This window comes from Cystoisospora suis (genome assembly GCF_002600585.1).
Source record: "Cystoisospora suis strain Wien I chromosome Unknown contig_2271, whole genome shotgun sequence".
Lineage (NCBI taxonomy): Eukaryota > Apicomplexa > Conoidasida > Eucoccidiorida > Sarcocystidae > Cystoisospora > Cystoisospora suis.
In genome coordinates this window covers 328-17340 of record NW_027155070.1, presented here as the reverse complement: position 1 = coordinate 17340, position 17013 = coordinate 328, and the positions used below count along the sequence as shown (strand labels likewise).

The 17013-nt window shown below is 56.3% G+C and overlaps 3 protein-coding genes across 3 annotated transcripts in view; all 3 read left to right on the top strand.

Moving 5' to 3' along the window:
* The first annotated feature begins 204 nt into the window (after positions 1-204).
* On the top strand, positions 205-3713 carry CSUI_004785 (lyar-type c2hc zinc finger protein). The gene is made up of 4 exons (XM_068064969.1): positions 205-769; positions 938-1242; positions 1635-1721; positions 2162-3713. The coding sequence occupies exons 1-4, from the start codon at positions 607-609 to the stop codon at positions 2216-2218; spliced, it is 612 nt and encodes a 203-aa protein (XP_067923054.1). The 5' UTR covers positions 205-606; the 3' UTR covers positions 2219-3713.
* Positions 3714-5037: 1324 nt separating this feature from the next.
* Positions 5038-17013, top strand: part of CSUI_004783 (zinc c3hc4 type (ring finger) domain-containing) — a gene marked incomplete at its 3' end in the record, with an annotated part of 12303 nt that continues 327 nt past the window's right edge. Inside the window, exons 1-6 of the mRNA XM_068064967.1 lie at positions 5038-5904; positions 6614-7428; positions 7984-10013; positions 10664-11399; positions 11868-12107; positions 12850-16604. Coding sequence (XP_067923052.1) covers positions 5883-5904; positions 6614-7428; positions 7984-10013; positions 10664-11399; positions 11868-12107; positions 12850-16604 — 7598 coding nt within the window. The remainder of the gene's footprint in view (positions 5905-6613; positions 7429-7983; positions 10014-10663; positions 11400-11867; positions 12108-12849; positions 16605-17013) is intronic.
* Positions 7446-7921, top strand: CSUI_004784 (uncharacterized protein; the record flags this gene model as incomplete). The annotated part of the gene is made up of 1 exon (XM_068064968.1): positions 7446-7921. A coding segment is annotated over one exon (90 nt), but the record flags the coding sequence as incomplete, so codon positions are not given.

The window sequence follows — 17013 nt, the reverse complement described above, 5'->3', positions numbered from 1 at the left end:
GCACTACCTGATAGGTGTGCGTAAGGTAGTGTGCTCGAAAACACCCTTCATTATGCTCACCCCGCGGCGCCTGCTGAATGACTCCTGAATGACACCGCGCGTCAGTACACTCCTAGGGCGCTGTTGCTAGTTGGGGATTTGCTTGCAGAAGCTCAGCGAAAGACATTTTTATAAACGGTGCTGTGCATTCCTCGTGTATGATGTCTTTTCTGAACAGGGCAGGCGTCCGTGGCGTGACGGGACTCAGCCCCGAAACCCGGTGCCGCCCTTGTGACGGCCAGGCTCCGGTGTGGGGCGAGAACCGCCTAGACAACCGCAAGTGCGTATCTCCCGTTACGCGTTTCTGCCTCTCGCGCAAGTGTCCATGCCCAACAGATCGAGCAAACATCCGAAACTGTTGATCCCCGGCCAAAGCAGGCGTGAGCAGCTTGCTTTGCGCCACCCCGACGCCTTGGAGAGTCCTCTTGCATCTTAGAAGTCAAACAGCGATCGTTTGTCGGGAACCCTCCGCTAGTCCCTTCAAGCGTCGACGTGCGACAAAGCTAGGGCTCTCCCTGTCTCCCTTTTTCTTGGCACACGCATGAGTTCCCCTAGACGACTCCCATAATGGTGTCCTTTACTTGTGAACAATGTCAGGAGGTGCTCAAGAAGAACGCTGTGGCCAAGCACTACCAGGGCCGGTGCAGAGGAGCGGCCTTGTTCACCTGCATCGATTGCTTCAAAACATTCGACAGACAGTCTATACTTGGTCATACCAGCTGCACTACAGGTGAGAAAAGTCTCATCGAGAAGATTGCGGCCAGCTTGCAGTGTGAGAAAAACTGAAAGCAACAAAAGATGGCGCAAGGCCGCACGTTCTGTTTCCATTAGCAGCAGCTCAGTGTGATGGCTTGAGTTATGCCTTCGCTGTCAACCCGTCGACTTGTCCTGAACGCAGAAGAAGACAAATGGCATGGCCAGTACGCGAAATCTCGTAGGAATCAACGCAATGGACCACACTTTTCCGAAGACAAGGGAGCTGCTCCGGCGTCTGGGCCGCCGACGAAGAAGCAAAAGCGGTGTAAGAGGCCCTCTGTCCAGCTAGAACATGGGGCCTCCTTCAAATCCGACACTTCTGAAAAGGCGGGACCTGTTTCGAAAGAAGCGACATTACAGTGGCAGGGAGACTGGGAGTCAACAGTGCGGCACATTCTGAGCGTTCGGCCGGGCGGTCGGATGGCGTGGAGACCTCTTGCAGAAAAGGTTAGTTTGGGTGGGATGCTGCCACTCTCTCAGACACAGTGGTCGACCTCGTATTTGACGGATCAAACCGACAGTAGCAACGCTAGGACGCACGGAACCCGGAAAAGTACCACTCAGGCGCTTCGAGTCACCTAGGAACTCCGTCCGCTGCACTCGCGTCTACGATCTATGGGACTAGCGTGGGGAAGTTGTAGTCGGCCCGGCCCCTACTGGACGACTTCTAGAGTGAGTCGGGCTCGTGCCATTTGCGTACGAGTGCCGACCTCGAGATCTGCTCTCCTCCTGTTATTTCTTTCCACGTTGAAAGAAGGACTGTAGCAAGGCGTCCTGTCCCAGCAGCCTGCTTCATGTGTGAGAAGCGTACCCCACTTCTGTTGTTTCTCGCCGCCCAGGCTGTCGAGCTCTACCTTGGTTCCACGACAGCGTTGAAGGCCGACTCCAAAGACAAGGAAACGCTTGTCAATAGGTGCCTCGCCGAAGTAAGAGATCCCCCGATGGAACCGTACCCCGCAAGCACACAGACAGGCTGAAAGGTCCGCGTTACCTCGCGGTTACGCGTCTGCTCGTACTGTCTGGTTTGGGCAGGTGTATCTCTTGAGGAGTCTCGATCGTGTTACGCATTCTGGCGCTGGCTAATGTGTAAGTGAACAGAGGGATCTATGGGCGCGGCGGGTCATCGGCTTTCTACAAACGAAAGGCATCCACTGACGGGAAGACTGCTGTGTAGTCCCCAAATGACTCCGGCCGACTAGTGCCTTCCTGCAGCGTGGCATCACTCTTGTCCTTAGTATCCCACCCCAGATGGAATCTGTAGTGGATGACCTGGGTCGGTACGTCCAGTCAGGCCCTGTGGATACGCAACAGTTGTCAGTGTCCCTACAACGGAGTTCACCTGTCCTGTTTCTCGTATCTGCTGCAGGTTCCTCAGGACTTCGTGAACAAAGACGATGAATTCGTCCGCCTGTGCGGAGCATGATCTCTTCTCTGGGTCTTCACAACGGTTATCGGCGCTGGAGTTACATCCTCTCAAGTGCCTTAGAAAGTCACCCCACGGAAGACTAGCAGGGGGCGCTTGAAGCCAGTCATCTTGTGGTTCTGGGGGGTTGCCTTTCTGAGCTGTGGAACATGCGTGCTCGGCTGCAGCCACCATCACGCTTGAGGCGGCGGAGGGATCTGCTAAGCAGAAAATACGGACAGTTGTGCACACACTGCGCTAATGGTGTAACACGATCCTGCAACGCGAAACCCAACTAGGTCGGGTCTTGCAGGTATGTCAAGACGAGGGTTCCGAGGCAACTGCAGTGTCCAGGGCAGCGACCAGTCCTTGAATGCACATCGCCCGGACTGGCACCCCTAAAGCCAGTCGCGATACGCAACGGATCTGAGCGAGTTGAGGGCGATCCCTGGTATGTGGCTGGAGTGTGAGAGCGTTACTGAGTTTTAGGAGGGAACAGGTGGGCTCCGGCGGGAAGCTGGCTAGTGTAATATTTTTGTGGCTGTTTCTTGCGCGTGGCCTGAGGGAAGCGTCCACACGCCATGACAGTGGGATCTTTTCCCGGAGTGCAAGCGGCCTGGCAAGACCAGAAAGGAAAGGCAAGGCTATTCACGACTGTTACGAGATTCAAGACCACCCTCGGATAGACACGAGCCCCCGAGGTCTACGGGAATTGCCTTATTTCTGTTCAGGGGCATGAACCTGTTTGTTTCCCGTGTGAAGCGTAGCGAAAACGGCTGTAGTTTCGCGGACAAGAGTGTCTTGTGAAGTCCAGTCGAGCGTGGCGCGCAGTCGAGTTCAGTCGAGCGTAGGGCGCAGCGCGAAAAACTAGGTGCCCGTGCTGGCCCCCTGCAACGGCTCAGTGGCGGACACCGGCACGGCGCAGCTGCACGGCGGTCTGTTAATACAGACGGGCGGGCCGGGGCGTAGCCGCACCAAACGAACGAGTGTGCGCCGAACCACTGAACGCTTTTGCTAGCTTAGCAGAGGCGACCGTGAACCCACTTGATGGTCGGTCGAAACGAGGCTTTCAAGTAGGGTCGTCCGGACACTGGTGAAGTTGAAGAGCATGGCTTGAAGACCTACACTGTGCGAGGTTTTTTGAAGTGCGCCTGGGCAACTTCATGACATTCCTGAAGTACCTCTGTACTCTGATTGAAGACTCTGAAAATGTATGCCGCGAATGCATAGTACAAACTCGAGAAAGCGAGGTGATGTACACGGACATTAGGCGGCTCAGGGGATGAGCCACGCGGAGATACCGGGGCGCGTCCCAGGCGCTACGTGTCCATCTCGTGGAAAGAAGGGAGAGCGACTTGTACAACAGGGTTGGCCCCTCACAGAGGAGGCACTTCCGGCATGCTGAGCCCACTTGTGAAAACCCGGTAACAGATTTCCTGGGTACCCGGGAACGTGCCGTCCGGACGTGCCCTGCCTGAAGGGCACTCCAACCATTTTCCAATTCTTTTTTCGTGCTGCTCTATGACTGCTTTGGTGGATGGCTCTGTCTGCCTCTATAATTTGTGTATGGACGGCTTCCCATAGACGTAGAGGTATTGATCCGTATGTGCGTTTATGGTTCATAGTCGCACATACTTCGATACCACAGACTCTCCACAGAGGCGGCTATTCGGCCGCTTCCACTCAGCCGGCCGTTGGTTCTTAACTGAAGCGCGAAATGGCCAGGCAGCCTGCTAGTTGGTGAGTACTAGATGCTCGGACCTATAGGCGCTCTCGCGTCGACGTCAGCCACACAACTCCGCACTGTCAGTTGCATAGCGAACCTCCCCGCAGCCACCGGTACTGCTGGAGTTCACGACGGACGTGAATGTACGTTGCCTACGAAAAAAGGTAATCTGAGAGACACGGATGGTCTGCGGACTGCGACGGTAGCCCAGTTCGGGCATCATGCTTCCTCAAACTGGTCTTGCCTCCCCCTCACATCGACTGCCCTACGACGCTTCACTACTTTTCGTGCTGTACGCTAGAAAGGTGTAGCACTAATTGAGACGTGAGAGATGCCGCTTTGCGATTCGCCAGTCCTCTTGGGGTCGGGGTCTCACGGGACCGGACGGCCCCTCACTGAAACATAGCTTGTCCGAAGACTTCCTCTGTTCTCTCTAGTATACCCGCCATATTGAGGTATGGAGTCTACTGATGCTGTTTAGTGTCCAACCGGACACGCATTTCAGAAACGGGAACAACAGACAGGGGAGGCCGACACTGGACCTAGGCGCCGCCGAGAAAATCTGGTACCATAGCGGTCTCTTGCTCCGCCCGCCGGTCGGGCTCTCGTAGAATCGACGTTGAAGTTGCAAACTCAATTCGGTGCGTTGACTTGATTAGCCAGCTTGGAGTCTCGTAGGAGCACTGTCTCTCTTTCATCTTTGCTGCGTACGTAGTTGACGCGACTGCTTCGATATGCTTCCAGCTCTTGATGAACAGGTTACGCACACCCTCTTTTGCCAAATGCGTGTTGCCCGGTGTGCTGGAGCACTTCTCTTCCTGCCAGCATCCTCCGTGTACGGCGTAAGAAGGCCGGAACTCCCAACACAACACGGCGATGATGATTCTGTGCGGTAGAACACTTTGTACAAAGAACGGTCCACCCTGTAGGACGCAAGACCTCGCATAGCCGGCGCTTCCGAGAACCGACGCGAGAAGCTGGTCAAGCGAAGTTGCGCAGTCTGCACAACTGCGCCAGCTGCTGTACGGTGTCCGCCCGCGTGATTGAAGATAAGAGCGGACCGTTGAGCGCCAAAAACGGGACCGAGATGATCTATGATGCCTTTTCTTCCTTACTTTTCCTTTTCGTTTGAAAGCGTGTCTCACCAGTCACTGATTTCTTGTTAGTGAGTCCGGGCACTACGCAGAGCCGCGGAATTGCGTGAGCGCGACAGGTCACAACCCGTCTCGGTACCTGCCTCTGTAACCGAGTCCAGCTGTCGCTGTTCTTTCGCTTTCTCAAGACTCCACGCGGATCCTCTTCCGCGCGCTCTTCTCAAGGAATTAGCGACAGGATCGGTGCTATAAGTGTAACTACGTTTCCTGCCAGTGCGTCCAGCGGTGCGACTCATTCGGCAACCGTTTCTCTTCGCTGTCTCCTGGGAACCGCCTTTTTTCCGGTTTCATTGCGTCGCCCCGGTGCGGCTGCGGCAGCCAATTAGCATTCATAAAAGACTACTCGAGATTCACGCGCGGACAGCGGAGGCTTGACCTTGGGCCGGGACCCACTTCAGTGCAGAGTAGTCTCCTCTAGGCAATTCACTCTCGTGTTGCGCGCTCGGCCGTCCCAAACAGCACTGTCTAACGCCGATGGTGTGGCTGTTGTGTGATGTCAAATGCGTTTAGTGTCAATCGCATCGCGAGGGAGACAGCGTGAGCGGAAGTGCCGACAAGACATGCAGTAATCGTTTCTCATGTGCTGGGATCCTATTCAGACGAGTTCTCTTCCTGGGTAGACACCAAGAAATCTGCTCGGAGTGCACTCGTGGTCATGAATCTTCCTCCCTGTTGAGGGCCTTTTTTGACCTTTTCCGTCCTCTGTCTTCCCTCCTCCGCGGGCGTGCCAGTTGTTGCTCATCGCCTCATATTGCGTACCCCTGCTTCGTCCTGCTTCAGTGGCGGAGCAGAGCCTCTAATAGCCATGCCTGGCGTCGATCGGCGAGGTAACTTGATCCATGTGTCTCTGGCCTCCAGCTGCTTGTGATACCTTCTCTGGAACTGGCTCGTCATTGTCCGTTGTTGACGACACCTAGCTTAGGGCGTCTGTGAATGGAACACTTTGGGGAGGCGGCGGAGGGTAACCTCCATGGTAGATCGTCGCAGTCCCCAAGGTGACACACTAAGTACCACGGCAGTGGACTTTCATCTGTGACGGACTGTATGCCTGGCACCTTACTCCGTGTGGGGGACGGTCAGCTGTCGCGAGTGTGTTGGCTGCCCACTTGCCAGTATCCAGTTTCTACGAGGGCTTGAGTGTGGCAGGCGCGGAAGTATTTGCCACACGAAGTCACACCATACGAGTTACCGCGGGACACATTGCACGGCTCGCCTCAGCTGAAGAAAATTTGCAACCAAGGCCAAGGACGACGAGTGTTTGTCCTCTACTTTGTCTCTATCAGGGTCTCTGTACCACTGATTCGAGTGCACATGTCATTGGGGTGTGTAGCAAAGCTGCTGGGTTGAGTGAGCACCTCGCACTGAACGTCATTTGCCTCGGGACACCCGTTCACAGATCCGTTGAGTCAATGATGACACAGAAGTAGAAGTAGCTTTGTCGATCTGAGCAACCAGCCCCCCTCTTGTTAGTCCGTCTGTATTGCATCCAGGTTTGTGCATGCCCAGCTCTTGGTCCCGTGTGCCCTCTGCCTCCAGCCAGTGGAAGGACGTGGGATGAAGCAGGCGCGTCTCCCCCATACTCCTCCTTGGCACCCGCGTCGTCATTATCTTCTGGCGCGGCTCACTCGACTCCCGAAGCGTTACGCTTCTCAGCTGGTGCACCATCTCGAGAAGTTGCCACTGCGCAAGGCTCCCGATCGGCGGAACCAAGTCACTCATCAGCTGCACCAGTCGTCGTCGTAGGGGTTGATCTAAGAACAAGTTCAGCTGGAGCCGCTGCAGTTTTGTCGTCGAACGGTTCTCTTCCTGCGCCTTCCTCTCCCGTTCTCAACTGCAGCTCCGCAGGCTTTCTTGATTTCCCGGACGTGGTCGCTAGAGTATCTTCTTCCTCGTGTCCTCCCTGCGCGCTGCCTGCGACCAAGGCATCTTCGGGGCCGTCCACAGTTTGCAGCTCCTCCCTCATCTGTAGAAGGCGCAAGCGGAGGCTTTGTGAAATTTCTTCTCTTCTTGCTTTAGACGGGCCACTGCTTCCGTCTGTGTTAGCCACTAAGGGAAGGAGACACAGCGGAGTTTTGTCCATGTCTGCCTCCGTGCAGGAAGACCACTCGGGCCTCTCGTTGGCGCAAACAGCACAAGGCGCTCAGGGGAGCGCACATGGAGGAGACAAGAGGGCGAGTGTGGGAGAACAAGGAAGAGGCGGGAGGGACAAGGCTGAACTTCCACTCTCGCTGGACTCTGGACGGGAGCCATTCGTTTCGTTGTACGAGGAGGTGGCCCAAGCAGCCAAGAGACATAGAAGGAGCTGCGATGAGATAACGAGGAATATTGACCTGCTACTTGGGGTCATCTTGGTAAGTGTTACCCCAAGTAGCAGGTCAGTATTCCTCGATTTGGTAGCAGGACACGAGAATAGGGCCGGCCACATTTTTCGGATTGCACGATCTGTAACGGGGTCGTGAGGTGAAGCAGTTAGCTTCATCTGCATACACTAACAGCGTTAGAGGTAGCTGTGCGCTGTGGCACGGGGAACTGTAACGGTCCGGGTTTGCGCACGCACCTTTGTCCGGTCCTCTCCAACAACACACGATTCAGCGGGAGGGCTGATATAGCTTGCGCCGTTTGTATCGTCCCTGTTGAGGGGGGGGATGACGGGTGTAGGCGCAGCAGGTGAACTGCGACCACACTTGGTCGGTCGGAGTCTAGAGTCCGTGACGTTGTACTCACCTTTATGAGGTCGGGTGCGTTCGCCTGCCCCTGTGGACGTATGCACGTGGGCTATTAGTGATATCCACTGTATTGGCAAGTGTTCTTCCGTGATAGGGCGGTGTCACGACGCGTCAACAGATAGTTTTCGGATGCCGCGATGGTGACCTCATCTGGTTTCGGCGTGTTCGATACTTCAACAGGATTCCAAGGCCGCAATTCGAGCCGCCGCGGTTGCAAGCACCCAGCCGGTTCCGGCCCTACCAGCTCAGGCGGTAGCCACAGGTTCTGCTGGTGTTTCGTCGGCTTCTTCGGTCGGTGGGGATGACCTTTCTTCATGTGCTTCTCGACTGTCTCCAGAGCGATGTGGAGTTTCATCCTCTACAGCCGCGGTAAAGAGCGAGCGAGACACGAAACTGTCGTCGCCGTTCTCGCCTTCCATTCCCTGGGCCCCGGTTTCACCCTCGGGCGACCGCAACGCCTTGTCGTCGCAGGTGAGGTCTGTTCTGGACCCTCTTCTTACACCTCAAAATGGTGAAGCGGTCGCACTTTCAGCAGCCGAGGAGGGGAGGTCACCTACGGGGTCGCGGGCAGCCAGCGCGTTGCCGGCCCGAGAAGAGAAGAAGGATGCGGCGGAAGCTGCCTGCGCGGCCACGCCTACTCAGCAAGATACCCGATCAAATGGCGAACAACAGACGAAGACACTTGCTGACCTTGCCGCTGCTGATTTCAAGCCGGCATCTCAAGATCAGCGGGGAGAGGTTCGTTGCCAAAGCAGCAGCGTTTCTGCTTCGGGGGCCACGCTTGAAGCGGGAGAACGGGAGGCTGCCTCACATTCTGTCCTAACGGGCAACGCTAGCGCCGCACCACCGTCAGACCAACAGAGTAGACTGACTTCTCGCGGCATTTTCTCCCCCGGATTCTCCCCCGCGTCGTCTTACTCTGGCGTCACATCTCCAGGGGGCTCACCTTCTCCCTTTCCCCCTCCGTCTGCAGCAGCGTCCCCTTTCCTGTCGTCTGCTCCGTCTCCTGCGGCGTTGGGTCCACTTTCGTCCTCTTCGCTGTTCCTTCCGTCTTGTGCGTTGCCTGCTCCGCGTGTGGTGGTCCCTCCTTCCCCTTCGGCCTCAACTTTCTCTCTCGGCGAACCCGCTGCTAGGGATCTCTTGCACACACTGTCACTGTCTTCTGTCTCCAACAGTGAGCGCACCCCCAGTCGCTCAGCAGGTGGCGCAGCGGTTTCAGGTGTCTCTGCGTCGCCCTTCTCTGCCTGCTCGTCTCCGTCTTCATTCTCGTCTGCGACCTCTCCGCCCTCAGCGTCCGCTTTCGCGGCGCCGGTCCCTCCTCCGAGTGTGAAGAAGGCTATGCAGACGCTTCAGCAGAAGGTGCAAGAGTTGAACGTGGGTAACAGCCTGGCAGAGGCATACCGAGAACAACAGCTTGCCCTAACGGGCGTCGCGAAGGCGATCGAGAGACTCATTCCAGGCGACCCCGCGGCGGCCACCCGTTCCCTCCCTCCACCCCCCGAGCAGCAACTTTTCTTCGCACTGCATGCTCGGAATAAGATGAAGACTGATTCAGATGCCGCGAGTGTCGAGGTGGAAGGAGGACGGGGGCGCATTCAGAAAGTAGAGAACGGAGCGGAGCCGAGCGAGTCGCGTGAAGTGGTGGAAGGCGCGAGAGTGGAAGGAGAGGAAGGAGGTAGAAGAAGACGACGGACCGAAGGAGCGGTTGACGACCAGGTTGCAGAAAGACGCAGACGAAGACACGAAGAGCGTGCAAGGGAGGACGGGGAGGAAGAGCGACGAGATCTATCTGGAAGAGAGGAGGTGCCCACGGCAAGTGGGCGGGGTGATGATAGTGATCAGAGAGTGAGAGAAGATAGTGAAGGACGACCGCCGGAAACCGATGAACATATGAGTGATGTTGAGAAGGGAAAGAAGACAGCGTATTCCGTTGCTTGGACAAGGACTCCCCACAGCGCTGCACGGAATACCATGAAAGTCCCACAGGAGGCAAATTTGAAACCGGTACAAAGGCTGGCCTACGTGACTGGCGACGAGTGGTGTACTAACGGTGGAGGGACGCCGCCCTCGATAGCAGAGTTTCTCTCTGGACAGGCGGACTCATTCTGCGCCAGGCGGCAGCTCATGGAAAGTGAAGACATGCTGCTCGCGAAGCTCATCGCTCTTCACTTCTTACATTGCGGATGGTTTGACATTTATGCGGCGTACTGGTACGTGTAGCGGCGCTGCTGGCGTTTGCTTTTTATCGCATATACACACGCACACGCAAACAAATTCCGACAGTTTTGAACGTGTGGCATTGTTTGTGGTATCCGTGTCAGCGCGCGTCCGGCTGGCCCGCTGCAGCTTGTGGTTCGTGAGTTGAGGGAGGTGCTGTTCTCCGGGACGCCCTCCACCTTCAGCATTGGCCAAATTCATTACTTACAAGGTCAAAATTGCTCTGTGACTCTGTTTTTGCGCCACTGCTGTCTTGCGTTTCATTGCGTCCACCTCACTCTTTTTCTGGGGCCCCTTCCTCGACAAGCAGCCTGCTGCTTACGAAGTCCTCCCGCTGTGCCCGTGCTCGGCACCCGCGAGCACCTTTGTGTCAACGGGCAAGTGCTAGCGACGCTGTCTTTGAGTTCTTCGTGCCAACCGGTATGCGGGGACTGACACGTCAATTTCGAGAAGCTTTTCATGTGTCTCCAACTGGCTGCCCCGTGCCCGGTCACCAACCTCACTCACAAATGGTGGTGAGTGTGCATTTGCGCGGTACGGGTACCACGTGTTCCTTGTGTCCTTGATTGGCTTGCTCGCGACAAGTGAGTGAATGGACAGCTTACACAGCTTGCTTTTCGTTTCCGTTCTACCGTCGATTTAGTGATAGGAACGTTTGCTGTGCTTTTTATCTTCGTAGCGCGGAGCAGCAGCATATTTTTGACTCGATCGAGTGCCCCTGCCCCCAGTGTACACGTTCACGGTCCCGTCGAAGTGTCGTAGAGCACTCCCGCGAAGCTGTTGAAGACACCGCTGCTTTTTTCGGTCCTCTCGGTGCCCTAGAGCGCGCGCCCGGTGCACGGCTGGGGTGTCAAGCTGGATCCACTGGCACATTGCAGGGGAGGGGAGGGTTGCCATCCCTGGAGCCTGTAGAAGAAGGAGCGAAGATTGTGGCGCTGCTGGACGAGGGTCCCGCCTGTGGAGGGGAGACCAGCAAGTCTCGCATTAATAGCACCAGTGACCGGCGTAACGGAAGCTCGGCAGATGGGAAAGAGGAGACGCTGCCATGTCACTCCTCGTCCCCCGTGGGAAGTGTAGCAGCTTCGGTGTCTGGAGCCCCTGAGCTGCTGGGAGGCGCGGTAAAGTGTGTAGCTTGCGCTCCGGGAGTTGAGTCGCGGCGAAGTGAGGCAGCCCCGGACCCTGGAGAACTGAATGCTCTTCAGATCAAGGCAGAGACCAAACGAGCTCCGGGCGACGGGCAAAGCCAGAAAGTGGGAAAGGCGGAGAGAACCAAGAAACCAGGGGGGAGCTGCGATCAATACTATGAACATACAGGGACCGGCGGAAGAGTGCGACTCTTGCCGAAGGAGGTCGAGGCAGCCTACGTGCAACTTCATGAGGTGAGAAACCAGAGACCAGAGGACGGTTTCTGTAGAACGGTGGCCAGAGTGTCTTGGTGGTTCGCCCAACAGCGCAAAGGTAGTTCTTGCGCGCACATCGGTTACGAATGATTTGCTTTCCGTTCTGTAAAACGGACAGGTAACGTCGACGGCACGGGTTTACGTAGCATTCCGATTTCTTCGCGGTTACGGCGCTTGCTTTGCACTACACCTCGTGGGCGCTTGGCGAGCCTGGGAAGGGTGCTCAACTGGGCTTCGTCAGCAAAAGTGTTTTCGTCGAGTTGCTGCATGACCGTACATACATCAGACAAGTCCATGTCATTGCGCGGCCAGGCTAGAACGGACGGTAGGGAGTGTGTAGACGTGTGTTCGGGATCTCCTCTTCGATCCTCCTCTAATGAAGCCAGAGTTGAGTTTCCGGTCTGGACGGTGCGACGCTTGCTGAGTCAGTCTTTCTGAGTTCTGCAGATTCTTCGGCGTTTAGAGCGAACGCGCGATGAGCAGTTGAGGCAGTGGCGCTGGAGGTATGAAAGCAAGGAAAAAGACGGGGTTACCAGCTGTTCTCAGAAAGAACCGTTTGCGCCCCCGAGTTCGTCAGGAGGCGTCAAAAAGAATGGCGTAGATCTTGCTTTGCACTGGCTAGAGAGGCAGAAAAAGCACCACCGAAGGCGACTCGCTCCGTTGCACTTTGAGCTGCATAAACTGAAGGTCAGTTTGTAAAAGCTAGCTTCAATCTCAGTGTTGGCGGCACAGCCCTTTTCGCCTGCTGATTTTGCATGACTTCTATTGCTAGCTTTGGCTTCCCCCAGCTGTAGAGCCCCACATTCTGGTGTTTCTCTACTGTAAAGCGTGGAGTTTCGCTCGGGTTTGCATGGGGGTGGGGGTGGCACGTCACTGACTGCGACATACTTTTCGCTGAAGATATGGCCTGCTCTCTTTTCTCACCCGGGAACACTTTAACGGAGACTTTTTCGGCTGCTCTTCACTTAATTTTAAGGAGGCTTTCATTCTGGGTGTGCTGCTGTACGCAGCATTGTTCCTCAGGCAGCCTTGGATCGAGGAAGGCACTGCCAGACAACTGATTCGTCTCTTTTCGCACGCGCATTTTCTGTTCGTGATCTTCACTTTTTGTGTCCGATTTCTCCGCTCATCGTGCGATCCTCTCACCCAGGAATGCGGGGGGAGTTTCTGTCCCTGTCGTAGACCGTCTTGACACGCTTTTCTAGAGTTGCTGCGTCCACGCGTTTGAACGACTACTCATGCCCCCCCACGCCGAAGAGGCAAGAGATTTTTAGCCTGCTCGGTTGCACGCTTGTCTGTTAAACTGGTGTGCCTTTCATCGGTGGGGGCAAGGGAGGCCTTGAGGAGGGTAGGGGGCGCCTTCACATTCTCTCTTCGCACCCTCGTGAGTTTCTCTAGTTGTTCGTATCTTTTTCGCTTTGTTCTCCAGTTCCTCTCTCTCCTGTCGTCGCCGTCGTCCACTGTGGAGCAAGCTCTTCATTATTCTCGCATGCACTTGACGCCTTTCTGGCGCATGCATAAGGCGGACGTATGCCGTTTGATGGGCTGCGTGGCTTTCTTTGGCCGGCGGGAGACAGCGGCTCCTGCTTCCTCAGAAACGACACCTGGTGAGCATGTCACGCGTTGCGAAGGCGATAACAAGGGCGTGCTGGAGGGGTCAGAGCAACAACACCCGGACAGGAAAATTTCTAGCGGAGGCCCGCAGGATGAGAAGGGAACTCCGGCTGAGGAGGGCTTAACAGCGGTTAAACCAGGTGCAAAGAGCATAAGCTGCGTGGACGGAGTCTCTGTTCAGCATGCCGTCTCAGGAAAGGAGGGGGAGAGCGGCGGGACAGTTACTTCGTGTACTTCGTTTTCTTCGAAGGTGGCTGCTCGAGCCGAGTCCACATCGAGTGGAAGGAGAAAGGAGGACAGGCATGTGGATAAAAATGCAGTCACTCCATTACTTGCAGCAAGCTCGAGACCAGCTGCGGCACAGGACAGAAGTGAAAAACGGTTGACCTGTTTCGCCTTGGCGTCATTGGGAGAAGGGACTCCCTACAAGGATCTTGTCTCAGAAGCTGTATGGGCTCGTGTGCTGAACCTTTTCAGGAAGGCGTTCTGTGAAACAGGGCTTCTTCTTCCTGTCTGCAGACACCCTCCTCTCGGGCGAGACGGCGTTTCGTCGTCCTGTGCTGGGGTGTGCAAGCTTAGCAACACACGTGAGGGTCTAGACAGTGCCGCTGACGGCTTGCAGGACTCGACGTTAGTGCCTGCATTGACTATGCCGCCCTCATCGCTATTGAGTAGGACCGGCACTCAGCCGGAAGGGTGGAGGACGGCGGGGGGTGCAACCGGCAGAAGCATCGCAGCAAGGGCTGCTGAAGTGGGGGAAAGGAGAGCCAGGAGAAGTGTGTTAGACAGTACGGAACTGATTGTTGAACTGGACGATACAAGTAGAGAAGACAGTAGACAGCAGCGTTCGGCTCGGATGGCTCGGGGGCGTTCTTCGTTTCTTCCCACTTCGCAGGATGACGAAAGGCACTACCACCAGTCCGGGCCGAGATCTGCTCGGGGAAGGCTCGTTACGACGACGTTTCATCTCCCGGGCATAGAAGACCGACTCGGGGGTTCCTGTACAGCCAGGTCGACAAGTGGCGATACTCCAGCTTCTCTTGTGCGTCTGATTCTGTGTCCGAATCGTTACGGACCAACGCGTCCCTTGGGAGAAGGAGTTTCCGTATCCGGTAGAAGCGTGTCGCACCAAGAACGCTTCGATGAGGAACTGAGAACTATAGCCGATGCTTCAGCTGTGACCGCTCTGACAGCAGGCTCGGGTGCACACGCTGCGGTGGCAGCGGTTGCTCGATCAGGGGCGAGGCAGCTCGGAGAGGCAGTTCGAGCAGAATCAAACTCACTCTTGTCAGACGTGCCTTTGAGTGAGCCTGTCGTGTCGAGTACATTGTATCTTCGCGGTGAAGCCAAGAAGAAACAGAGAGACTGTGAGAGACTGGAGGGTCCTAACTGGCTGCGGGACTGCGTCCTTGCGCCTTTCAGCAGTGGCGTTCCAGAAAGTGATGTGTCGTCTGCGATTTGCTTACCGCCTCTGGGTACGTGGAGCATCCGGGGACAGCGGTTCAGTCGGTGCAGGGTTAACAGCCACTCGTCCTTCTGTTCTCCAGACAACAGAGAAGTGCCAGTATCTCATAACAACTGCTGCATCTTTGCGAAGGAGCACCACTCACACAGCATACCTTGGTGTCCCGCTTCAGCAGAGAGTGGGGGACGTCGAAATGGCATCCATACCTCTGGCTCTCTATCAGGAGGAGGGAAAACCAGCAGTAGGCGGGGCAGCTTAAGCAGCAATGGAAGTAAAGCCGGACCGAGCAGCAGTGCTTTAGCTGCACGAGAGGCCGCTTCACGCGCTACGTGCGGTAGATCCGTCCACAAGAAACTTTCGCCAGTGTCGGATTTCCAGTCGGGGTGGATCTTAAGAGTGCACGCGTTGACGGGCAGTAACAGAAGAGCGGGCGCTCCACGAGGACAAACCAGCGTGGAGAAGAGCATGTGGCACAGGGCCCATATTGGCGGCACAGGGGGATTCGTAGGAGAACCGTTGGGGCAGATAGAAGAATCCGCGAAGGACAGCACGCTTGAAATAGGCACGCGCATTGCCGTCCCTTGGCAGAGTGAAGAGACACACGAAGGGACAAACCCGCCCTTGGATACTGATAACGCTTCAGCGCAGGCAGCTGGAGGAGATAGGGCCGAGATGGTCCCAGGAGGGCTGACGTTTCGGGGTGACGCCGGAACTCCCACAGTAGAGAAGCATGCTGTGGTGCGCACCTTGTCAAGGACTGAAGCAAGAGAGGCACGCCAGGGTGGGTGCGTAGCTGCCGTACTAGGTTCGCCTTCGCTTACAGCGACGCCGTCTTTCTTCTCGTCGCGGGCACGGGAAAGGGGAGATGCTCGCGTTCTTTCTCCGCTTGGAAACACAAAGGAAGGTAGTTGCGACTTCGAGTCCATTGTCGGCTTGCCGACTACGGATTCCTCGCATCTCTCATCATCTTTCGCTTCAGCTATACGAAGACGACAGATGGGGACGCCTTGCGTGACCACGGCACTTGATCGTGCCACCCAGGCTGACATCCTACCCGCCTTGGCTTCGGAGAAACGCGAAATACGTTGGGTTCTGACAGGGAACGGGACTTCAGCTGGTGGCGAAAGCCAAGCGGCTTCCGGTTTCTCCTCTTCACAACGGCAGCAGAGAAGGCGCCGGAGAGAGCTAGTGGAGAGCCTCTGGCTCGGTGAGGCGCTTGACAGTAATTGTTTTTTCGGTCTGCGGTGCCGGTCCGCTACGCCGAGGTCACCGCACCTGTGCAGCTACGTTCTGTCCTGTCGACCGAATAGGCATTTTTCTTTGCTGAGCATCCAAACGGGAGAGAGAGTTATGAAGACCGGTGATGCTGTTCCCAAGAATACGGAAGATACCTCTTCCGGGGTTGTAGGGCATACGTCCGCGTGGCGGAGCAGTAGCCGAAGCAGCACCGGAAGTGGGAGTGATTTTGAGGATGAAAGAGGTGTCCATCATGCTTCAAGGCGTGGGAGGAGGGGGAGAAACACTGAACCTATTTTTGCCTCGACAGCCCCACTGCGGGGGAGCGAAGAAGAAGGGGGAGAAGAACTAGGAGGAGGCAGGCGGGGTGGACAGGGTGGTACATCGTCTAGCACCCACGTCAGCAGACGGTCAGAGAGAAGAGCTGCATCAGGCAGGAGGCCGCACCAAAACAGAGGCCCTCCTGCGCGCCCGGCGCCGGCGGGCGTGGTGCTCGGTTCATCTGCAGCTAGAGGAATGTTTTGGAGAGCTCAGATGAGAAGTGTGGGTTCTAGGCATGGTGCTGGCACTAGACGGCTTGCTGCGATGGCAGTTCGGGGGCTGGCCGGGGGCGGGGGAGAAGGGAGCTACTCCATGTCGCTTGCCCGTCTCGCTGGGCGGTGGGGGTTCGGCTTTCCCGTCAGAAGAGGGGGTCGACGCGAAGAAGAGGAGGATGAAAGCGAGGAAGGGGAGGATGCAGACGAAGAAGAAGACTTGGAGGAGTTGCTTCGGACCTTGGAAGAGGATGCAGGAGCGGGTGTGTCAGAGGATGATGCGAATGACGACAATTGGGCAAGAACGGGTTGGCCATATCCTTCGGATCCTGCCAGGTAGGATGGAGTCTTCGTACACGTGATTCGCGCACAGATCGTCTTAGGGCAGCTAGGTCCGTGTATTTCAGCGTGTACGTCAAGGTGCTATAGGGTGGATCGAAGCGACGGACCTGCCGCTGTCTTCGCCCAAGTATCCGAAACAGAAAGACGGGGGGGGTTCACGCTTTCGGAAGCTTCCAGGTGCGGAAGTAGGCTGGAGGGTCCATTGAGAACTTTACTGTAAAAGCCGTAACAGCGAGTATCGTCACTTGGTGTGAGTCACTCGAGATGTCACAGTGTCCCCCTGGTGCGGGGTCCAGGCGCGTTACGCGCGGTATATGGCTGTGACTTAAGGAATACCGGGTGTAGCTTAGGAGAGCAGCTTTTCACCAGCTGTCACGTGTACCGTGTTCACGGGGGGTATGTG